The sequence below is a fragment of the Elgaria multicarinata genome, chromosome 2 (assembly GCF_023053635.1).
Source record: "Elgaria multicarinata webbii isolate HBS135686 ecotype San Diego chromosome 2, rElgMul1.1.pri, whole genome shotgun sequence".
Taxonomy (NCBI): Eukaryota; Metazoa; Chordata; class Lepidosauria; order Squamata; family Anguidae; genus Elgaria; species Elgaria multicarinata.
This window is the reverse complement of record NC_086172.1, coordinates 8,550,899-8,576,265: the sequence shown is the minus strand read 5'-3', so window position 1 is coordinate 8,576,265 and position 25,367 is coordinate 8,550,899. Positions and strand designations below refer to the sequence as shown.

Below are 25,367 nucleotides of genomic sequence, written 5' to 3'. Positions count from 1 at the left end.
AGTGCCATCTTTGATGGAAAGGCAGGGTATACATTTAATAAATTATTTAACTGATTAATGAAAATGCCAGTAGAAGCAGGTAATCCCCATAAGAACAAGGTATTTCTAATAAAAAAATAAGACAAATGTAAGAGGCATTGTTGAGATAATTTTTCTGTTATTATGTTGGCACAAAGGGGAAAAGATTAGTTTCTGAGGGTTGGGAAATATTCCATAGAAAAGGATTTCAAAAGCAACTAGGTGCCAGATTTGCGTATTAATATACATTTATTGAGTAGGAAATAGATGACTTTGTCCTACCGGAATCAGCACACCAGCTAGTACTGTTGACATTACACTAGAGTAGTTTAAGTTGGAAAAACATAATTTACATTAGCAGTTGCGCCCTGTTGAATACTGTCCAGAATAATTTAGTGACTGTGTAGAATAAGAAACAAAATGGGGGGGGGGGGATAACTATATGGATATACAAAATTAATGTTTCATTCTGATGGACTACAATCATTGTGTAGGACTTCAGTTTTTTTCTGGCCACCTGCTATAACTGGAACACAAGCAATCATTGGTGGCAAAAGTCAATGCCTAAGACCACCAATGACTTGGTGTAGGAACTATGGGAGTATCCCTTGCATGTGATTTGTCTGTCTGCTCTGATACTTTGCTTTATTTGAGGGTTTGTTTGTAAATTTAGGCTGATCCTAGTGTTCTAGGATTAAAGCCAGAGAAGAGCTCTTCAGTGAATTGCTCATATTTATAGAAACATTATTTTAGAAGTCATTAAAAGATATAATTTATTATTATTATTATTTTTTAAAAAATGTTAATTTCATTGTTTCACATACAGTTTGTTTTTGTTATTGGCATAAATAGCAAACTTGTTGATGAATAACATATTTTTGTTCTATTAATGTTTTTTAAAATACTTAGCTATTATTTGACCAGTAATTATCTAGTCATTTGAACAAATACTGTTTGACTGATCAAATGCCCAACATTAGATCTAAAGCATTACATATTGGCACCTATATGGAGGACCTCAGCATTTTAGACTGTGTACCTGTTTATATAAAGTCAGTACTGTTCTGAATCATGTTTAAAAGTTGACAAAATACCCAAAGGGTGTAAATGGATTGGACAAATCTGCACTTATACAGGTAAATGGGGGAGCCTTAGTGATGTATGGGAGTGAGATGTAATTGTTGTTTATTTTCTTAGATTTTTATGAAACCAGATTTTGCCTTGGAAGATCCCATAACATTTAATGCAGTTTTACCTTGGTCTCATTTTAATACTGCTGGAGGAAAAGGAAGTCGAGATGCAGCTTCCTCAAAGTTGCTTCAGGAAAAGGTAAATAACCAGCATGTTTTCATCGTAAATATTCAGTAAATGTAGGTTGCTTTGTTAAGGTACCACGTTGAAGAACAAATTAAGATGTTGCATGTCGCCACCTCCATTTTCCTTAGTTTGCACAGCTATAAACATTGGGTTGTATCCAGTGCTGTCCTTTGGTTCATGGAAAGCTCTTTAATCCCGCAGAGGCTTTCCTGAATGTAAGTGGGAGTGAGGGGATTTTTTCTTTAGCTGCTCCCCCCACCACCCGCGAAAATCTGTTCCAGGGCTGATCCTCTGGAACAGTGTGGGCAGTGACATGGGGGATTCAGGAAAAACAGTGAGATTGTGAAAATCACTTTGGTTCTGGATCAAAGAGCCTTCCAAGAATGGAAGGACAGCACTGGATAAAAACTATTATTTTATAGATATGTATACAAGGCATGGGGATGAAACAAGATTGGTTACATGCAGAATATCCACGCAGTGCAGAGGGGAGTTCCTGCACAACCGTTGTGTTGCGTGTTGTGTGGCAGGCTCCATGGAGTTCTTCGTTGCATTGAGTTGACTTTTCCCACTGGATACAGAGTTCCCTGGCAAGAGCGGCAAAAGGAGCGAATGCCACTCTAGTAGAGCTGCTGGGATTGGGTTGCGGTTTTGGTTTTGCAGCAGTGGCTGAGGGGATACCATCGGGAGGACCGGGGGAGGACAGAGGGTGGAGGAATTGTCAATCAAACATCATGATGAATTTGACTCAACTCCATGGTAGCCCAAAGTCACACAACGGTGGAGTTAGAACATGTTGTGTAGGGAGTACCCCTAAAAACTCAACCATTGAGTGGAGTTTTCACACTGTGTTGACTAATGTGCTGTCTGAACTAAGCCCAAAACTAATTCTTTGCTCAGAAAAATTTATATTAGCACACACATTTGCCTGATATGTAGTTCTTGCTCAGCTCTCTCAGAATAAAAGATTTAGATATTCCAGAACTGTGTTTACTTCAATGATGGCTGAGCCTGCTGTGGATCTTCAGTCACCCTGTTTAGGACAGATGCACAAACTTTTAATTTAACTTACTGCATTTCTATCCTGCCTTCCTTTCAAGGAGCTCAGGATAATACACACAGTTGTTGCCCCTCCCATTTTATCTTCACAAATGCCCTGCGCGATACATTAGTCTGAAAAATAATGACTGCCCCGAAGTCACTCAGGCCATAGCTAAATCTAAGGTTTATCCCTGGATCGTCCAGGGGTCAAACCTGTTCATCTAGGTGACACACAGGGGATCCAGTGCTCAGGCAGGGGCGAACCCTGGATGATCCCAGGATAAACTTTAGGTCTAGCTGTGGCCTCAATCACCTTAATGGCTGAGTGTGAATTTGAACCTGGGTCTCCCCAATCCTAAACTACACTGGCTTTCAGAGTTAATTTGGCCACCTGGTTCTGCCTTTTCCAAACAGGTCAATTGTGCAGACTGCTGATGGGATAGATTTGTGAATCATGAAACCATTCCCTTCCCCCAATAAAATAAGGATTTTTTTTAAGGCTTGGTGTTCTTTCTTTTCTTAAAAGGTCACCAAATAGACACCTTTAACATGTCAGGCACTTAAAAAAATGATAAAAAATAAATTTAAAATCTTAACCCTGCTTGAAGCAAGGGATGGGACAAAACTGCACAATGATGTTGAAGCAGGTATATCTGCTTCTCTACTGACAAAGATGTGGGAAAACAACATTCACTGAACACCAGAATAATAAATTCCTCAGCTTTTGGAAGGAAATAGTGACTGTTTTCGCACAACCAAAATAGTCCACCATGGTTTAAGCCACGGTGGGTTGTAGTGCGTGCTGGGCGGGATTCGCATTTTCAACACTCCACCATAGCTGGTGTTGTGTGAACCCAGGGACCGTGGTTATATGAGGATTAAATAATCCCCATGTAACTCGAGGCCTCTGGGTTGCATAACACAAGCTGTGGTGGGTAGTTGAATATATAAATCCCACCCGGCACGCACCGTGTGCTGCACTGTTACACAACCCTTGCATAACTCAGGGCCCCCAGGTCACAGGACACAACAAGCTGCAGCTGGGCATTGAATATTCAGAAAGGCTGCATGCATGCGCCACGCACCCACGGTCACGGTGAGCTGTTTGACCATGCGAACCAGCTCAATCTGTCTCAGTCAAGAAATACAGGTGAGAGGGAGAGAGATCTTCTTATATCAGGAGACCAGAAGGTGCACCAGTGGAAGTATTCCACATTACTGTTGTAGAATACAAATAAAAACTCAGACCAGTTGAAAGAGTAAAAGTGGGTATTCATTACCCAAATGGTAATGTATTGGCAAAATTCCGATTATGAGTGTCTATGAGTCCTTCATGGGAGACAATTCTGTAGTGTCCCAGTCTTTATTGAACCTAAGTCTGATAGAATCAAATCTGCAAAAGAGTTCCAGCTCAGTAGATTCATCCTGGAGTCTTGTCTTGAAACTTTTTCTTCCTTGAAGAATGGCAACGTTGAAAACTGCTTTTGAACATCCAAGGAGATTGTTTGTTGTTTTAATCAAGATAATCGTTTCCTCAAAATCCATTGTTAATTATATATGGGTGAGTGTGTTTTGGTGGAGTATAAAATGTAAAGGCAATATGCACATTTTACTTCTATCAAATGTTTAGCATTGTGGAACTGATAATGGTAGATAACACCAGATCTTACAAAATTAATTTCTCTTTTTTTCTCTTTAGCTGAGCCACTATCTGGATATTGTGGAAGTAAATATTGCTCATCAGATCTCTCTCCGCTCAGAAGCATTTTTTCATGCAATGACCTCCCAGCATGAACTGCAAGACTACCTCAGGAAAACCTCCCAAGCTGTTAAAATGCTTCGAGATAAAATAGGCCAGATTGATAAAGTCATGTGTGAAGGATCCCTTAAAGTTTTAAGACTATCATTGACTAAAAATAACTGTATAAAAGCATATAATAAACTGAAGTTGATGGCAACCGTGCACCAAACTCAGCCTACTGTACAACTATTGTTATCCACTTCTGAATTCGTTGGAGCATTAGACTTAATTGCAACGACACAGGAGGTGTTACAGCAGGAACTCCAGGGCATTCATAGTTTCCGGTAGGGCACACTTGTGATTCCATTTAAAATTCATAATTGCGACTAAAGTATTAATGGTATAACATATATCATTTCTTACAGTGTTCATTCTTCAGTTTTACGAATTAATTCCATTGTTCAATGTGGGGGATAAATCAGTGACTGCTGAGAGAGTAAGAAGGAGAAGCTTACTTTAATTAAACAAAATCCTTTACCATATCCTTGATGAGGGTGAATTCTAGAGCGTATAGTACATAGGTTGAAATTCTGGCTTCATTGTAATCAGTAGAGTTAAAGTAATAATGAAGCTTAACAATTAGCTAGTTCTTATAATACTTTATATGTGGACTGCAAGGTAATTTTTGTAATTAGTGATTCACCCATTTAGTCAAAATTAAAGGTAGATGCTTATGCAACAGCAAGTTACACACATATAAATTGTTGTCTTTTGCCACGTAAGAGGGATCTAAAGACTACGCTTCAGAATTCTGCAGAAAAGTGTTTTTGTGCAAATCTCAGAACTTACTAAAATTTTATAGAAGATACTAGGAGAGAACATAATGGCTTTTGAAAGGAGGATGGCTTCATAAAATATAAGAAGAGTGTTGTTTGATCAGTCTACTATTCTGTTTACAGCAGTGGTCATCCAGATGCTTCCAAGAAGCCCTCAAGCAGGGCGTGAAGACAACATTCACACCCTGCCCCTATCATTTGCCACTCTCAGCAACTGGTATTCAGAAAGAAACTGATACGGTCATACTTAATACCCACTGGTAGATCTAAGCTCAGTGAGTTTGGATGAAGTCACCTAAGACCCATCTGAAGTCAGCAGCTATTGCCATATCTTATGACAATGAATTCCATAATGCATTGTATGAAGGAATATTCGCCTTCTCATTTGCCCTGAATCTACTGCCAGGCAATATCATTGGGTGTTACCAAGCCCTAATATTATGGAAGAGGGAGAAAAAAATATCCCCACAGCATGCATTATTTAATAAACGTCTCATCTGCCCCACATTCATTTCCCCCCTAAACTAAAAAGCTCTTAACACTGTAGCCTTCCTTATAGCAGGGCATTATAGCTACTGCTTCTGCAATATCCTTTTTGAGATGGTTGAGTAGAACTACAGAGAGCTCCGGCTATTGGGCGGTATAGAAATGTAATAAATAAATAAATTCCAAATATGGCCAAATAATAAATCCGTATATGGGCATTACAATACTGTTAGTCTTATTATAAACCTCTTTTCTAATAAATCCAAGATGGAATTTGCCTTTTTCACTGCTGCTATTCTTTTGAGTTTAATTTTTCATTAAGATATCCAGCATGTCTCTTAAGATCTTTCCTGTGTATATGTGAAGCTGCAATTTCAGTGTATATGTGAAGCTGCAATTTGTGCCCCTGTCACTTTATATTGGACCTCATCTGCCATTTTCTTGCCCATTTGCCAGTTTGGAGATACTTTTGGAGCTCTTTGCATCCTCAGAATTTTGTGTTGTCCTGTCTTGACCCACCTCATTGCCCACCTCTATGACTGCACTTCTCATTTTTGAAGATGAATCCTTGTTGGCGGGGGCTCACTGCCCTCTACTGCAAGAAATGTAAATTTATTCCTCTCCTCTATTTGTGCCCCCCCCCTTTTTTTATCAGTTACGGATTCTGAAGGATAGAATTGCTGAAGAATTTAAATGATTCCAACTCAAAAAGCTCTGCATGAAAATGGACACTGGCAGACTTCAGTTCTGTCTTGTAAATTTAGTTATAAAAACCGTGCCTCTCTTTTACCTTAAGCCTCATACGGGACCTTTTAAATTCTTCCTGCTCTACTTAGGAGAGCTTTTCTTTGAAATTCAGACAATCCTCTGTGTTGAAGAAGGTTAACAAGCAGAGAAAAATCTGTCCTAGAGAATTGTTCCTCCTTTGATGGGAATTTCTAACTTCCATTAATGTCACAGTAGAATTCTCTTGGCTTCAAAGAAAGATGTAATGCATACATATTATATTTGACACTCACTTATATAATGTTAATTATTGCTGAGAAAGTACCAAAATGATAGTTACTTCCTTTGTATTTTCCTAATATTCGGCTGACGTATCACTAATACTCCCTTTCTTGATGATTTAACTTTCATTTCTCTTATTTTTTTCTTGAACAGGCATCTTGGATCACAACTCTGTGAATTAGAAAAACTCATAGATAAAATGATGATTGCAGAATTTTCTACCTATGCTCGCAGTGACTTAAATAGACCTCTGGAGGAAGAATGTCAAATTCTAGAAGAGGTACAGTGTTCACCATTTAATAGACTTTAGACAGTTGCCTTTTCAGGACAAAACTGGACGCAACTGCTATAAATCACAATGCCATTGACTTCTTTTCTGCACAAATGGAGCATAAATTCTCACAAGTGATACAAGGTTTAAATTTCAACTCTACTTTTACACGTTTTGATATTTTCCATTGTATTCTTAATTATTGAGGCTGCGGTGCTTGTGGGATTCATGCAGCCACCATTTTGATATGCGAGCCCTGTTCAGGGATTGTTGTGTCATTTCAATCCAGCGAGCGGGGATTATGCAAGGGTTAAACAAATTAGGTTTAAATAACCCATGCACAACTCCTGGTCTGTTTTAGGCCAAGCAAAGGGTATTTAACTATTACATAACCCATGCTTGCCAGGTTATCATGGCATGACAACCTCAAGCAGGAGTTGCACATCCAACCTGATGCCCATGCGCACCATGGCTCATCGTGCATTAAATAAGCTGCCGCGTGTCATCCAAACCCAGTCAATATCACATTGCAGGGACTAATATAATAAAACACAAAAATGTTAACATATTTTAAAAGACAGATCTTTAATTTTTTTTAAAAAGTCTAGGATCACAGGAAAGTTGTAGCCTGGTGCTGGGAAGATTGCAACATTGTAGTCATTACAGTATAATAATCCAAAATTTATAACACCAGGAAGTGGTACTAAATATTATGGGATGGATGAGTATTTTCTGTTTCAGTCCTGTGTTTTTCTTTATGACATGAAGCTCATATATACTAGAAGAACTTCTACTGTAGCCTCTTCATAACATTTCTAAATAATGTAGAGGAACTAAAATAAACTGATTCTGTTTTTCTTTCCAAACAGGCTGGCTCCAGTATTGGGGGATTCATAGCTGGGTACCATCTTAGTGGCTGTGGCCATTGCCATAGTTTTTCTCAAAATGCAGTGCCCTGGAGGTTCTGTCATTTTGTAGCATTATGGGTCAAGCACCTTTTTTTTTATCCACAATACTGTGGAATGATGAAACTGCTGGGGCATTGCATTTTAGGGGAAACTAAGATTGCCTGTAGTGGAGGCCCTTTCATATATTGCTAGTGGTGATAAACTCCAATAGGCGTTACTGTTGTTAGTGTGCACAAACAGCTCCCCTAATATATTGGGTAATAATGCCAGGCCTTGGTCCAAGTACAATACAGGGATGGAAAAGCCCTGACTTCTGTATACAACTTGCATAATTTATTCCTTTTGTATCAAGATATGGTTGATGAACCTTGTTTAGTTTTTGCGCACATCAGTGGATGTCAGTCAACTCTTCTTTCTCAGAGTATCTATACACATGATTCTTGTGGGAAATGTTCTCACTGTTTCAATAAGCACATGGTTTCTGCAGCATCTCATAACACCTGCCAGGCCAGAATCGAACCTCGATATTCATAATTGTGCAACTTACTGTTTAGTGTGTTGGGTTGTTTGTACTATTTGGGTTCTAATTTTCCTTTTAGGTTTTAATTATCATATGTTCTATTATTTGTTTTCCTTCTAAATAGGAAAGGCTTGTATCACTAGTGTTTGGACTCCTAAAACAAAGGAAGCTGAATTTTTTTGAAATATATGGTGATGAAATTATTACAACAGCAAAGAATATAATTAAGCAGGTAATCTATTTTTTTGAGGGATTTTTACTTACCATGCATATATTTAAATGATTCTTTAAGTTCATAATGGCTGGTTTGCATGATCATATCGGTTGATAACCATGTTAAGATGTGCGAACCTGGCATTCTGTGTTTTATAGGGTTAAAAAACTCGTAGTTTTAACAGTCACAACAACAACCCAGGAACAAGGAGTTCCTGGGTTGTTTCAGCTGAGTTGAAGTGGTGAGTGGGCAGGAGATTTGCTCCCATGCAGCCAAACCAATGCCTGGGCTGTTTAACCCAGGAAAAGGTATCACGTGTGAACCAGGTCATCTAATATGTCCTGGTGGCTTAATAGCTTTTCCTTCTCTATTTCAAGTTTTAAAGACACAGAGAAATCCATACATGGTTGTTTTATCATATTGCTCTGAATAATTTATTGATTGTTATTCTAAGAAATAAGCTAATTATATATTTAAAAATAGATTGAGGGGGGCACTTATACAAGCTGTAAATAACAGAGTACCTCTAAAATATGATATGAAATAGATTACTGTAAATAAACTGGGAATCAGAATGCCCAATATGTTTCTCTCAGAAATGAGGGATTTGGGGCAATTTACTAGAAAATTGTGTGTGACAATACCATTTGTCTTAAAGCCGTGATTTTGCCTGTACGAGGTTTTGCTTGTTATTGGGGATGATGTGAGCGTTCCCCTAACTTCTTCCAGGTTGCTTTCTGCAAATATCTTGAATGGGATCAATGGAACACTGGTGGCCTGCCCATGTGCAGTCAGAACAGCCTGTGTGATTCTGTGATTCTTGTACACAGTTAGCTAGCTAGCTTAGTAGCCTTTCTCTCAGTCCCACCACCATCAAGGCATGTCTGGTGAGAACACGGGAGAGGGCCTTCTCGGTGGCTGCTCCAGTGCTCTGGAACTCTCTTCCCAGGGAAGCCAGACTGGCTTCCTCCTTGATGTGCTTTCAGAGGCAGGCAAAAACTTCTTTGTTCTGGCAGGCCTTTGGCAAAAGATCTGGACACCTGTCTGTGCCAGGGACTTCTAAAATTGTAATTTTAAATGTATAAATATTTTAATATTGGAACATATTTAATATATTTTAATCTTTGTACATTTCTATTTATAGGTTTTCATTGTATATGTTTTAAATTTTGTAATGCCGCCTTGAGGCCCAGCATTGGGCAAAAGGCAGGAAATAATAGTAATACCATATTTCTTTGATTCTAAGACACACTTTTCCCCCCGTATAAACATCTCTAAAAACAGGGTGCGTCTTAGAATCGCGGGTGCGTTTGCTATTTCTTAGAATCAAAGCTTTCTTTCTGTTGGTGGTACTGAAATTAGTGTGCGTCTTACAATCGATGGCGTCTTACAATTGAAGAAATACAGTAGTAATAATAATAATAATAATAGGACAGCTTTTTAACTTGGATTTTTAATTTCCCTATTATCCTGCCTTTCCTCTTGCAAGGAACCCAAGGCGGCATTCATAATCCTCCGCTTCATGTAATCCTCATAACAACCCTGTGAGGTAGCTTAGGCTGAGAGTCAGTGACTGGCCCAAAGTCACCCAGTGAGCTTCATGGCCGAGCTAGGACTAGAATCCAGATCTCCCAAATCCCTGTCCAGCCCTCTTACCACTACACCATACTGGCTCACATGTCTTCGTTTGTCTTTGAGTTGGCTCTTCTTGGACAGTAGAGAGTAACCTTTGGCCTAGAAGCCAACTCTGGGTTTTCTTCCCATCTCCACCTTTGTCATTGCAAATATTCCTTGGTTGCTTTCCAGCCTTATTTTCATGGTGATGTGGTTAGCGTTAGCCTCATGGGCATGTGGGTTTCCCAGAGGGGGAGCCGTGATCATGGGAAGGGCATGGTAGCTTACTGAAGAGAACCAGAAAGTGATTGGGAGACCTCTAGACAGAGCTACTTTGCTATCTCTATGCCAAAAGTGTAGCCCATCAGAAAGTAGTGGAGCCCAGCACAGATTACTTAAACATTCACAGTACTTAGTGAATACTTTCCCAAGGCGCTCACTCCAAGGATGAAATAGCCACTGCTGAATGTGATACACATATGGAAGAGGGGTGTATCCTCATTTGCTAGGCTGTTTTTGCTTTTCTAAAGGAGGTGAACAGAAGCTGTTCCTCTGTTCTATTCCATTGTTGCCTGCTGAGCAAGGATTCGTATGTGAGGCAGCATATATGTCCATTGGTATAGTGTACTGCCCGTTTTAGAATTGATGGCAAGTCCCCTAGATTAGTTAAGGTTGCTCACCTTCCAACTGAGCACTCTACATTTATTTAATCTGCACTACAATGAACGAGTACCTGTGTTCAGGAGCTTTCCTATTATATAGCGTTCAGATTAGTCGCATGTCATTTTGTAATGTAAGTTTTAAAATGAAAATTCATAGTCCTCTTTCATATCGTTCATTTCTCTTTGTGTTTGTGGCTGTCTTTGCATGTAGACATTATAGTTGACAGAATCAGCTTTGGGGATTTTGCTACATGCATGTTGTCTTCTGCACTCTCTTGCTGTACATATGCCCTACTGCCCACACAATCATCCCCATGTTGAAGTTTTGACATTTTTGGTAGACAGAAAGGATTGCTCATTTTGTGCTTCTATAAGCCATTTGCTAATAGCTCTTTCAGTGTATATAGTTAAGGGTAGGGTTGCAAAAACCCACATATTCGTATCCAGATGTTCCTTAGCACAGCACATGCCTCAGGAGCAACTGCCCTTTACCTTTAAAGGAGTGTGCAGAATGGGAAAGAGGTGGCAGCGGCATCAACCATATTTTGTCAGGCTTTAAAGCCTAGCCACTAGAGATCAGGCCAGTGCCTCTGCAGACATGCCCCAAGAAGACATAGGAATTGATTCTGAGTCAGAAGGGGGGAATAGAAAGAGTTGTTGCAGTGTCAGGATTGCAAGGGAGTCAGTGAGAATATCGGTGTCAGAGAGGGTGAAGCCCAGATGCAGTCTAATCAGGCAGTCCCTTGAACCAGTGGGAATGCAGGCTCCTAATGAAGAGGCAGAGGGGGTGGGAATAAAACCCCCCTGGAGTTAGACAAAAAGGGAGGAACAGCGCAGGGTCATGAGCTGCTGCAAGAGACATGCAGCAAGGGAAGAGACTCCATGGAAAGACCCACCTTGAGGGCAGGACTTGGTAAGCGGCTCTGTCTGAGAAGGGGGTTTATAGTAGCAACTCTCATGCATAATGTTTTAACCCAAGTAGTTACTTGAAGCTTCCTCTATTATGCAAAGACTGCTAGAAAAGCTTGTTGTCAATTGTGGCATATGGATACTGACTATAGCATGAAGCAAGGCATGTTTGTGTGTAGTTTACATAATAAAAGTAATTGACTAGAAACACAGCTTGGCTACAAAAGAAGCCAGGGGGCTGGCACCTGACAGCCATGTATCTTCATGCAAGTCTCTGGTAGAATGAAACCAGATAATATATTTGCATCCAGGACCCTAGGCTACGTGCAGGTGGGGCTTCTGTAAAGTCAATTAGGGAGGGTCATGCTAATAAGATTTGCCATTCCCCAAGAGAACAAAGGAAGCAGGAATTCTCAGTTACTGGGAAATTCCTTTAGAGCAATTCAGAGTCACTTAAACCTGATTGAACAAATAGAAAGAACAGGGAAGAGCTAGCAATTGTTGTCCTAGCATAAGACAACCAGTACACATAGGCTGACTGTCTTTTTAGTTACACAAAATGGAGTTGTAAATTAGAAACTAGCAATGCCAAGGAGGAGATATAAATCATTGCCTAAAATCACCGCACCATGAACTAAACACACATCTAAAAGCCATTGGTATGATTTCAAATAATCAGTTCATTAGTAGGGTTTGATGGTACGCCCAAACGTTCTCAATCTGCCCCTCAAATTACTAGCCTTCTTAACATGTCACCATCTTAACATCCCAATATATTGCATCTAAAGTAACTTGATCTGTTGTTTTTTAAAATGCCTATAAATTGAACATTATTATTTTTTAAAAAATGAACTTAATCTCATATAGAGTATAATGAACTTCATATTTTGTGTGTATTAAAGACACTGGCTCAGTTCAGACAACGTGTTTCTCAATGGTGCTTTTAGAACTCCATGGTGGAGTTTTTATACCACCTTTGAGAAATGTGCTGTCTGGCAGGAAAAGTCCAACCCACTGTGGAGTTTTTTGGGAATACTCTCCACCCTGTATATTCACGCTGTGCAGAGGAGAGTTCTTGCACAACCATTGTGTGGCGGGCTCTGTGGAGTTTTCCGTTGTGTTGTCTTGACTTTTCTCACTACAGAGTTCCCTGGCAAGAGCAGCGAAAGGAGCGAGAGCCTCACTAGAAGACCTGCTGGGATTGGGTTTTTTGCAGCAATTGCTGATGGGATACCATTGGGTGGACCAGGGGAGAAGAGGGGGCAGAGGAACTGTCAATCAAACGTCGCAATGGGTTTTACTTAACTCTACGGGAGCCCACAGTCACACAATGGTGGTGTTAGAACATGTTGTGTGGGGAGGGCCTCCTAAAAACTCACCTGTTGAGTGGAGTTTTCACACTGTGTTGACTAACTTGTTGTCTGAACTGAGCCACTGTGTTTTGGAAACTAGAGGCAGGTTTGAGTTAACTTTTCCAGTGGCCTGGGCTCTTCAGTCCTCATAATAATTAGTAGGAGGAAAATATGTGTACATTTATATAATTTGTGTGGGGTCCAGTTTCCACTTTTCCTGGTGTAGATGTTTTAATTTATGTCAGTTCAAGAGATAAATAGCCCCAAGTAGTAGGATAAATAAAAAAATACCTAAATAATTAGGATTTGAAAGAATTAAATTTGGGGGAAAGCTAAGACATGTTTTCCTTATGTTTTGCAGTGTGTGGTTAATACCGTATCACAGATAGAAGAAATAGACACAGAAGTGGTTGTTAAGTAAGTATAAACCTAGAGCTGTGAGTTGATTTGGTAGGGAGTGAAATAGATTATTTTTATTTGCTGCTTTATCTGTGAATAATTAAGAACTGTCTGCTAATTGTGTCTGCATGTTCCCCCCTATTTAACAATTTATCGTTTAACATTCTGACAATTGCGATATCTAGGGTTATACATATTCAGATGCTAGTATGGTAGAAAAGTGGATGTGGGTGAGGGGATCCCTGCATTTTTATTTTTATTTTTTTAAATTGTGCTTAAGGTCTCAATTCTGTGTCTTATATCCAAGAAATTCCATTGGCCTAATTCGGGCATAATGTTAAACTATGACCCAGTTCACATGTCGCAGGAGCAAATCATGGCTTATTTAATCCAGCACTCATGGGGATGTGAGTCACCTGCAAACAACTTCCAGTTTCCATAAACAGCCTCCAAACAACTGGATTGGAGATTGTGAATGTGACATGCAGACCTGGACCTTGGTTCATTGTTGGCTTAACTGCTGGGTTGTTTAGCCTCTAAACAACTCAACAGTCCAAGTTCACACGTCACACTCACAATAGTTGATCAGAGATTATTTACAGATAATTGAAGCAGTTCATGTGTGGCATGCATCCTGGCAAATTTTCCACTGTGACGTGTGAACTGGTCTTATAGCGTACTTATGTATTTGTTTATTAAATACATGCCCCATAGCCGAAGCTCTCTGGATGGTTTACAGAAGTTAAAAACAGTGAACATTAAAAAGTATACAAAATTTAAAACCATCAAAAACATAAAAACAACAGTATAAAAACAACAGCTTAGTGTTGCGAGAATGAGGTACAGCAAGCCTTGGATTTAAATGCTTTCCCTCTTCCTCTAGTAAGCTGATCAGAAACTTCCAATTCTGTTTTAGGTTAACTGTTGTTTAGTGTGTCTTCTAAACTGGGCCTGTTCAGACAACATTCTAAGCCATGGTTAGGCCGCTAACCCTTTTGCATCAAATGGTTAGTGAGCGTGTTTAAACAATGTTTATGTAGCCACTTTGGTTAGTAATGGTTCACACAAGACATTAAGTCATGATTCACATGACACGCTAAGGCATAATGTTTAGCTCAAAATGCTTAACCACTGTGATTAATCATACTCTTAGCTATGGTTAGTGGAAACAAGCTGGCTTTGTAAACCATGGTTTGAAATTGTCCTGCTTTCACTAAACATAGTTAAGACTAACCATGGTTTGTTACGTTCAGAAAGTACAGCAAACTGCAGTTAATGTATAGTGGAAGCAGAAGCTTCCAAACTCTTCTTTGCAGGAAATGGCTGGAACGTTAGGTCCATTCTTTTAAACCTAAATTAGTGATATGTCTGAACCAGCCACCGGAATGAATGGGAATGAATTCATGGAAAGTGGAATTCTGTGTTATTTTTTCGGAGTCTGAAAACCTCATTGCAAAGCCTCTTAGTTATTAAATATTCTTTGTAAAGCAAAGAATATTTAATAAGAATTAGCAAAGGCTGGTGATGATATTCTAGATGCACATTTCAGTCTGCTGCAGTTGATCTCAGTGTGGTAGGAAAAGAAAAAGCTGCTGCTGTTTCCAATTTGCAGCTAAGAGGCAATTCATTTTTGAAAGTGAGCTCCAGTCAGTTAATTTGGAAAACCCAAAGGATTTGTAAAGAGGACTTTTGGGCTATAATTCTGTTGAAAGGCTAATTGATTATTAATATGTTTACTACTTAGGATTCTGTTTTATTTGTTTTGTTCAGAGCTGGATTTAAACACTTTTTGTCTCAGAATAGCTACTGATTTATAATTACAGAAGTGTGTTTTGATAGTTCCTGAAAACGGGTTTAATCTTACAAATTTTTCTTATCTTAGAAAAAATAACATAAGACTTAATTTTTCTCATTCAGAGCCATAATTACTGTTTTACAGCGATGAGGACAAAATAGTGTGTTCCATTTTTAAAGGAATATGTTTGAAGTGGTAAATTACCCATTCACAATTCTGAGACTATGAGCTGGTTCAAATGTAATCATCATCATCATCCATCTCTTTCGATTTTAGGATACTTTTAGTATGATTTTAGGATTTGTTTAGGATTTTTTTAACAGTGTATACTATGTTTTTAATTAGTATTTTATGTATTTTATGCTTGCTGTTGTTCCCTGCCTCAATCCTATTGAAGAGGCGGGTAAGAAATATATTATTTATTTATTTACTACCTGCCTATCCCTCTGGATTGAGGCGGGGAACAACACTAAATAAAATATAATACATAAAATTAGTTAAAAGAGCATATATATGATAAAATATAGTTTATTGTGATGTGAATGAGATGCAGTGAGCCTTACAATTGCATGCTCCAACCCCTGCTCCTCTCCTACTCCAGCGCAGCCACATGGAGCAAATCAGAAGCTTTTAATTCCGGCTTTGATTATCGAAGTTTGTTGTTTCATCCAAACTGATGATCATTAAGTATCGGTTGTTTGAAACAAGACAGCTTTAAACCATGGGTTATGAAGCTGGGTTGCTTCAAGAGACCATATTTAAGATTAGCTGCAGTTTATGGATTAGACGTAATAGTGGTTAGTCAAGAACAGAATTTCAATCTTCCGATCTCCTCATGCCCGTTCCAGTGGAGCAGAGGGAGTGCACGAGCCTGATTTATTGTGACATCCAAACTGCCCTGTTATGTAGGGTGCTTGAAATTCTTTGCAAATGTAAATTGTGCTACAAAAATTATGTCAATGCAATTTAACGTTTATTTTCCTCGTGGTTTTTATTATATATTTCTGAAGGTGTGCTTTTGGTTCTGATCTCATTAATCATCAAAGTAATTGTTGGTACGAGTACGGGACTTTTCACTGGGTTGCTTTCTCTTCTGCTTCAATCAGGGCCTTGAGCCTATGCAGAGGAGTAGCAGCAGCAGAGGAGAAGGTACGCTGGCATCTTTTCCAGAGTGCTGTTGCTGCTCCTTCACAGGCTCAGCTGAGTCACTCACCGTGACTCACCTTATGCGCCTGAGGCGGCATAGAGGAGAAGCGGCAGCAGGGAAAGAGGCACGTGTGCTCTCCTCAGGCTGCTTGAACCCGGTTTGGTGAGCTTGGCTGGTTGTGGTCAGAGCTTTAGAGCTGGGCTGTTTGTCAGGGGAAGAAAGAGAGTTTTGTGCAGGTCTGAGTGAGTGAGCGGGAGAAGGACAGGAAAGGAAAAAGAAAAGAATCCGCCCCCGCCCCCCCAAATCACCCTTCAAATCCATCTTTTTCGATTTGGGTTGTAAGCCTCAAATTTGTTGTCTGATTTAACTGTTGTTGATGTTTTAATTTAAAATTGCACTTTGCAAAAACGTGAAGCTATTTTCCTTGTATACACTTGTGTTATGCATGTAGAAAAATGTTTTCTTTCTTTTTAATTGAGAAATAACAAAAACATTACTTTGCAACAATGTACAAAAGCAAACTTTCATTTTAATTGAATAACAATACAGTAAAGGAGATCTATGTCTGGATTTTTTTAAAACAACAACAACATAATGGCATGATCCAGCTACTATTAAACACTTTTTGCTCCCTAAACTTATGCATGTTTGCCACAGAGCTCACTGGGACTTACTTCTGAGTAGATGTGTCAGGGATTGGACTGCACAGCTGGAATCCTATGCATGTTTACTAGGGAGTAAGTCCCATTGCCTGCAGTGGGGCTTGCTTCCAGGTAATGTGCAGAGAAAAGCAGGCATTGAACGTTCTCCCACTGAAACCAATGAGATCGCAGAACCCTATATGTTCGCTCAGACATACGTCCCACTGTGTTCAATGAGTCTTATTCCCAGGGTCTTGAGTATATGTGATATTATTGCACTGGGTCATGGGGGGGGAAAGTTTGAAGAACACTGACGTAGACCTTAATGCTCTCATTTTAAAGATAGGAAAATGAGGCTGAGAAGCTGAGGGTTGAGCTGACAAGAGCGTACTCAAGCCTACCCTGGGAGCTGAGTGCTAAACTGGAGTTTAAATGAAGTTGTAATGATTGTTTTATGATATTTGTCATAGACTTGCAGATCAAATGAGGATGATGAATTTTCCACAGTGGTTTGATCTATTGAAGGATATTTTTTCAAATTTTATTATCTTTCTCAAGAGAATTAAGGTAAAGTATACTTTGAATAGACTTTATTTTGTGTCTTGTACTAGCTGTACTAGTTTCCGTGGTTTTATAACAGAGACCCAAATGAGTTGTATCAAACAGAACTGTAGAAAAGCAAGGTAGCATTATAATTTATTAATCTGTTTTAATTAGGTTTGATTTTTACTGCATCATAGGATTCCAAAATTTGCTCCATTTTTTTATATCTGATCAAAATTGGAATCAGAATAGTAGAGTTGGAATGCAATATTTAAAATTCAAGTTACTGCTAAAGGTTTTTTTAAAAAAAGAAATACAGCATAATCTGTATTTTAACAGGTCCTGTATTTTATTATAGGCAACACTAAATGTCATCAGAAATGTGGTTCTCTTGGTTCTAGACAAGAACCAAAGGAGCAAGGAGTTGGGGGATACTTCTGTGCAAAAGGACTCTGCAAAGGAAAGTGCCGTAGACACAGAAGTGGCTTATCTAACTCATGAAGGCATGTTCATAAGTGATGCCTTCAGTGAAGGAGACCTTCCATCCACAGAAGCCGATTCTGTCTCTCAGAGAAATCTTTCCCCAGACAGTGAACCCAGCAGCAGCGACTCTGTATCTGAGCCTGAATGTACCACTGACTCCTCATCTAGCAAGGAACAGACTTCATCCAGTATTACACCAGGTGCAACTGACATCATGTATGTAGTAAAGATCCTTAATCCAGATACTGTCAAAGCAGCAGGAATGGGTTTCTGTTGTATAAACTGGAACTGAAGTAATCTAACAAAGTCAGTGCAGGTTCACTGTTTGGAAATCTGAAGATTTGAAAGTAAACATTCACAATATCTCTAAAAATGTGAGCCCCAAAACCATGATTTCCAAAACTCAAGTTTTTCAGGCTTGGTGCCTGTACTGTGTAGCCTTTGGGGAGAGAAATGAATCTTGTGACCCCAACCCTGAATTCTAAGAGCAGACAGTTTTACAGCATTCAAAGCCATTAACTTGGCTTTTCTTTTGAATTCAACAAAGGAAATCCATGATATAATAGTAAATTGTCACTTTATCCAATTTTTATTTCAGATTTAATATGAAATTAATTGTCTAAAACTGGTGGTTTGGCCACCCAGTAACCTGGTTTGCACATAATGGCAACAATTAACCCATGATTTCTGGATTGTATGCTGCTCATGAGCCTCTTCTGCTTTGCATAACCAACCTATCATAGGTTGTTGCACGATGTGTAAATCCAGACACTTTGTGTTATTAGTTGGTTAAACAACCCAGAGTTAACCTACAGCTAGTTCTTAGGATAACTTTGGGTTGTTTTACCCACAGACAACCCAAAATATCTGGGATTTGCTGCTATTATGTGTGAACATACCCTGTGTATGTTTGTTAGAAAGTACTGAGATCTACTGCAATTACTTTTTCATGGGGTTTATGCTGCTTTGTAGGCCTTACTATATCTGGGGCAAGCAGATGCTACAGCCAAACTATATGTGTTACATTGTGCTTAATTGCATCTTGAGATGCTCACAGGTTCTTTTTATATTTTCATTTTTATCTGATATACTTGGCCCTGCTTTTATGCATTTATTTCATCCCCCCCAATCCCTCTGTTTCTTTAAGGGAGGAAAGGTTTCTAGTCCTTCTTTACTATTCAATTCTCACTTCACTGTTAGGGAAGGCTTAACATATATTGATAGAATTTACTTTACTTGAGAGTGGGCGTTGTGCACAACACAGCCATGAGGCTACCAGTCAGCCATAGCTCAGCAAGTGAAGACACAAATCTCCAGTGTCATATCTCCTTTTGATGTAAGATAATTTCAGGTCTGAAGCTACTGTAGGGACCTTTTTATTGTGTGTTCCAGTGATGTGGTTTGTAAATCACTGTTAAGTATGTGTTAAATTCATACATGAACAGTAATTGGTCATCATTGTTTACTTACAAATTATTTGATGTTTGCTGCAAATACTGGATATCTGTTTAACAACAGGCAAGAGTTCATTTTTCTTTCACTTTGAATATAGATATTGATATAAGAATACAAAGTTGTCAGTGTGTATGTATGTAGATGTCGGTAAATCAATGTGAGTGTTGTTGCGGGTCGCTGGATTATATTGGCTGATACTTTTATGTAAACAAACTCTTATTTGTATTACTTTTAGGATTGGTGAGGACATAAAGCTGTCAGATCTGGAACTGGGTAGATTAGCAAATAACATCCAGGAACTACTTTACAGTGCCTCTGATATTTGCCATGATCGTTCTGTCAAGTTCCTCATGGCTAGAGCAAAAGTAAGTTCCAAATATGTACCTGTATCCCAGAAGAAAGTTTTATTTTATTTTCAACTGAGAAAGTAACTCTCCCCCACCACCACACTGCTTAAACTTATAGTTGGGTCAATCCTGGGAAATTGCTGTGCAGAAACATGCTGAGGCCCAATGGAATAGAAACGGTACTTGCTGAAAAGTGTGTATTCCTTTAACAACACTTAAGGGTAATTCAGATCGCACTTAATCCTAATGTGCCTAAGCCTTGCACCCTCCTTCTTTCTCTCGCTTTTTGTGCAGCAATTGCTTCCTCCTTGCAGTGGTTTCTATAAACTGTTAAAAAGAAAAGTGAGGCACAGATTTTTTAAAATAGTAATTTTACCGTGTTGTTGTTGTTATTATTATTATTACCTTTAATCCTATCTGCTGTTCATCACTCTGAAATCTTGGATGTGGAGCAGTATAGAAATATTGTAAATAAATATATAAATTGAATAAATAAGTAATAAAATGAGGCCTCCAAATGTCTATATTTCAGAAGTCCTCCTGACCATGTTAATGGGGTTTTTCCTACTGTGTGGGAGTCTTTGAGATGGGGTAGAATAAAAGTGGAATTAATTATAATATTATGGCATCCTTTCAATCCTTTGCATTTAGGATGGGTTCCTGGAGAAGTTGAATTCTACAGAGTTTGTTGCTCTTTCACGAATGATGGAAACTTTCATCTTGGATACAGAACAGATCTGTGGTAGGAAGAGTATGTCACTGCGTGGTGCGCTTCAGAGTCAAGCCAACAGATTTGTAAACAGATTCCATGAAGAAAGAAAGACTAAACTTAGGTATCTCTCTATGCATATGTGGTAATTCAATGCAGTTTGTTACAAATTTTTTAAGTGTTCCTCTTTATAGGATTGCTCCCTTCATTAGATTTCTTCCTTGCATTTCATACGATAGATTACAGTAGAACACCAAGGTTAATTAAACCACTATGAGTTAACCACATCAGTTACCTAGGGAGGTTGAGGGCTCTCCCACACTAGAGGCATTCAAGAGGCAGCTGTACTACCATCTGTCAGGGATGCTTTAGGGTGGATTCCTGCATTGAGCAGGGGGTTGGACTCGATGGCCTTGTAGGCCCCTTCCAACTCTGCTATTCTATGATTCTATGACTCTGTGAATTAACCCTCAGGGTGCTGCACTGCCATCTGTGCACCATTATGCATATGCAAATGTGGCCAGGGCTTGCCAGGGCTTGTCAAATCATCTGAACCTGGGTGGTGGGGGTTATTTGAGGCTTATTTATTTATTTATTACATTTTTATACCGCCCAATCGCCGAAGCTTTCTGTTTAGCCGAACGTTTAAACAACGGTCACATAATCCATGGTCTGTTTTATGGTTATGTGAAAGTTATTTAATCCTCAAATCATCCCCTCAGATAGGATTGCCTGTTCATAATGGCGGCCACAGCTCTTTGCAAGTAAATTCATCCACAATGAGCTGTTGTGTCGTGTGTGCCCTTATGTCTATTTCCTATCCTGTACATATCATTTTCATCTGTCAAAGTGTTTAACTATCTAGATGTTTTATATGTCCTTAAGAGAAGGGAAATATAGGTTGGTGTCAGGAACAGTAGTTTATGGAAGAGGGAAAGAGAGTTATGAATGACACAGAGAACACACACACCCAACCCTATGACGCAGATCATATAGATTTCTTTTAAAAGGAAACAAAAGCCCACAACACTTCCAAGAACTGCCAAACTCTGCACAACCTATTTGGTGCTTGTGTAGTGAACCTTTGGACATTAACAGAATGGGCTGGTTTAGATGTTATTTGCTGCTTAAACCATAATTTATTAAGCCAGGAATGAGTGTTGGGCTCACATGCAAGCCTTTCCCCTCACTTCATCCCATAATATACAAGTTTTGGAGCTTCAATCCTAGTCTCTTTAAACCACCATTTGATCCTCGTTAGTAAACTGACATTAAACCATAGTTCTTCTTCGTGGTCTCTGTGCATCACACAAAATGGGCTCTGCGCCTGCGTGGAGTCTCGATCGGGAAAAAACTTCTATAGCTGAGGCGTTTTTGGCGGGAACCCCTCCCCCACGCGCGGAGCGCGCATGCGCAAGCTGAGGGGTTCCCGCCCAGAAGCTCAGTTCTCTTTCAACCACCATTGTGGTGACCTCGTTGGGAAAATTCTCTGTAGAAAATAAAATTGTAAGAGGCTATTCTTCTTCTTCTTTCTACCCTTCTCATATTTCTACTTTATTATTATTATTGTTATTTTACAATTTTCTTTTCCTATTTTTTCGCGAAAAGCGAAAATGCCCGTAAGGGCGCATGGCCCTCAAGGCCCCGTGCAGGAAGTGTACGAAGTGTGGAAGTAAACTTCCCCCCTCAGACGGACACTCCTTGTGCCTTTTGTGTTTGGGTGAAGCCCATATTGTCGAGACCTGTCGTTTTTGCCAAGCTTTTTCCAAGCAAACACGACGACACAGGTCAGATAGGCTAAAAGCCCTGCTTTGGAGCAAAGCCTTACAATCAGTCGAAAAACCCTCGACATCGACTTCCAGCACTATGGAGCCTGTTGAAACTTCCCCAAAATCTCCTTTATTGGCTCAGGAACAGCAACAGCCGGAGATACCTGTGACGCCTGGGAGAAGTGTTACGCTTTCCATTGCCAAACGATTAGCAAAGAAAGCAAAAAAGGCAAAGCATACTGCCTCATAACCAGAGGAGTGCAGGAAAAAGAGAAATAAAAAATCTCTTAAAAAGAGTGTGCCGAACCCTACTCGGCCATCTTCTCCTCCTCCGATGACTAATATACCGATGTCGACGGTCGATACCGTACAATCCCCATCGTCATCGAGGAATAATCCTTTGCCGCAAACTTCGGCGGCCGAGGCTTCGGCATCGATGTCGATATCGGCACAACCTCTGCCACCTCCACCGCCGCCGCCGCTTCTGTTGTCGCCTATACCGACACTAAGACCACAGTCGGCACATGGTCCGAGATTGACTTCAGCGTCTGAAGGGGAAATCAGAGACATTTCTCCCACTCCTATACCCCCTGGACAGACGCGACCTGAGGACAGGCGCTATAGACACGACTCCCCAGAGTCCATGCTTTCGGGTCACTCAGGGAGAGGCTATTATTATTATGACAGACCACCGCTGTCAAGAGACAGGTCCCGTTCACCACACCATGAGAGATGGGAACGGTATCCTCGCAGTGACCAATATTACGGTCGAGACATGTATTATCAAAGACCTTATGAAGGACAGTGGGGATATTCTCCCCAAGCCTATCACGCCCGACTACCAGATTATGGGGGACATCCACGGGTTGAACCTGTAGCTAGACCGTCCGCTACAATGCCTAACCCTCAATCCAGTCTCATCGATGCCAGTACACAACCAATGCAACCGCCTTCAACTCTACCTCCCAGTATACAGGCATCCCAACCACAACAACCGGAACCACTCATTCACATGCCGGTTCCTAGAGTCAATTCTCCATCGTCTCCTCACAACGATTATGAGTCTGATTCTTCATCTTCGTCGTCGGCACGACCATCCATTGCGTCCCCAGATATAGAGGTCGCTCCACAAGGTGGCACCTCCCCATCAGAGGATTTGGATCATTTTTCTGACCAGATTATTAGAATGGCTCAAGCATTAGGTCTACAAGTCGAACAATCCACATCCTCGATACAGGATCCGGTCTTCGACTCCATCTCGTCCGATACCTCGAAACCAGTGGCCATCCTTATGTTACCAGCCTTACTTGAAACTATTAAACAATCTTGGAAGTCACTTTTGACTGCCCCAGACTAGAAGGGATGTACAAGGTCCAGAACGCAGATGTCCAGTTCCTTTTTGAGCATCCGCCTCCAAACTCCATTGTCGTCGAGGCCGCTCAGGGAAAAAGCAGGCATCAGCATTCATCACCTGTCGATAAAGAGGGACGTCATTTAGACCTCCTAGCACGCAGGTTATATACTTCCTCATCCTTAGGCTTGAAAATTACAAATTACCAAGCAGCAATGTCTGGTTACCAATTACTGCTATGGGACAAGATGGGGAAACTGATGGAACACTTACCTGACGACAAGAAGCATTTGGCTAGACTCTTCTATTCTGAAGCTTCACAGCTATCTCGTCAGCAGATACATGCCTCCAAACACCAGGTTGATTGTATCGCAAAGACCCTGACAGGAACCATAGCACTCCATCGACATGCTTGGCTCCGCTCGGCGGGCCTTTCTCAAGAGGCTCGCTCTAGAATAGAGGACTTACCATTCGACGGTATCGGGCTTTTCAATGCCGACACCGACAATTCGCTCGATACCGTACAAAAGGCGAGAACAACAGCCCGCCGTATGGGGTTCAACCAACCCCAGCAACAATTCCAACGACGCTGGGTTCGACCACGGTCTTCATATTATCTTAATAGACAACAATACCAACAAGCTCAACCTCGTCAACAACCACAACAGCAACAACAGCCCTTCCTGCAACGTAAGCAATTCTCGGGCTACAGAGGCAGAGCAACTCCTCGAAGGACCGACGCAAGCTTTAGGCGGCGTCTTTGATTTCCCCCCCTCACCTGTGGATAATCCCACCATTTTCTTTGATGATAGACTCTCCCACTATTACCATCAATGGGAGACTATCACTACCGACACCTGGGTCCTCTCTATAATTCAAAGAGGATATCGGATAGAATTTAAAACCCTCCCTCTTCTTGGTAATGTAAAGGTTACGCCACCTACTATACCCTTACTCCAGGAGGTCGATATGCTTCTTAGCAAAGGCGCTATCGAACCTATTCCAGGGAGTCAGCTTCAAAAGGGTTTCTACTCTAGGTACTTTACCGTACCGAAAAGAGACGGAGGGCTTCGCCCTATTTTGGATTTACGTTTACTAAATTTACATATCACAACCAAAAAGATTAGGATGGTTTCTTTAGCTTCTATTACCCCTTTATTATTTAAAGGACCATGGTTTGCATCCATTGATCTTCGCGATGCGTATTTCCACATCGCCATGGAGGGCACATACCGAAGATATTTACGTTTTATAATTGGCCATAACATCCACCAATACAGAACTCTCCCGTTTGGCCTATCTATGGCCCCGAGAGTTTTTTCAAAATGTATGTCTACAGTCTGTGCTCACCTTCGTCTCAACGGAGTAGAAGTCTATCCATATCTTGATGATTGGCTTTTGGTAGCACCAACAAAACAACAACTAAAAAATTCGATACAAATTACTTGCTGTTTATTATGTAAATTAGGCCTCTATATCAACTATGAAAAATCCCAATTAAACCCCTCACAGGTCATCCAGTTTATTGGGGGGATCCTCGATTCTGTAGCCGCCCGAGCCTTCTTGCCAGCCACTCGACGCGAACGCATCATTCATCTCGCTCAAACTTTTCGACGTTGACCCCACATATCAGCGTTCAAAGTACAACAACTTTTAGGCCTCATGGCTTCTACCACTGCAGCGGTTCAGTATGCCCGCCTAAAGATGCGACCACTTCAATCTTGGTTTCTGAAACACTTCAATCCTCAAAAGGATTCAAAAAATCTCTTACTGTACCCCCCAGCTACAGTAAAGGACTCTCTTGTATGGTGGACGGTAACCGACCATCTAG

At 40.3% G+C, this 25,367-nt stretch overlaps 1 protein-coding gene across 1 annotated transcript in view; it reads left to right on the top strand.

The window, feature by feature from the left end:
* The window catches only part of VPS54 (VPS54 subunit of GARP complex), a 69,738-nt gene that overhangs the window by 24,074 nt on the left and 20,297 nt on the right, over positions 1–25,367 (top strand). Inside the window, exons 7-15 of the mRNA XM_063115980.1 lie at positions 1,216–1,347; positions 4,076–4,461; positions 6,601–6,727; positions 8,271–8,378; positions 13,259–13,314; positions 17,350–17,446; positions 17,781–18,121; positions 19,596–19,725; positions 20,359–20,540. Coding sequence (XP_062972050.1) covers positions 1,216–1,347; positions 4,076–4,461; positions 6,601–6,727; positions 8,271–8,378; positions 13,259–13,314; positions 17,350–17,446; positions 17,781–18,121; positions 19,596–19,725; positions 20,359–20,540 — 1,559 coding nt within the window. The remainder of the gene's footprint in view (positions 1–1,215; positions 1,348–4,075; positions 4,462–6,600; positions 6,728–8,270; positions 8,379–13,258; positions 13,315–17,349; positions 17,447–17,780; positions 18,122–19,595; positions 19,726–20,358; positions 20,541–25,367) is intronic.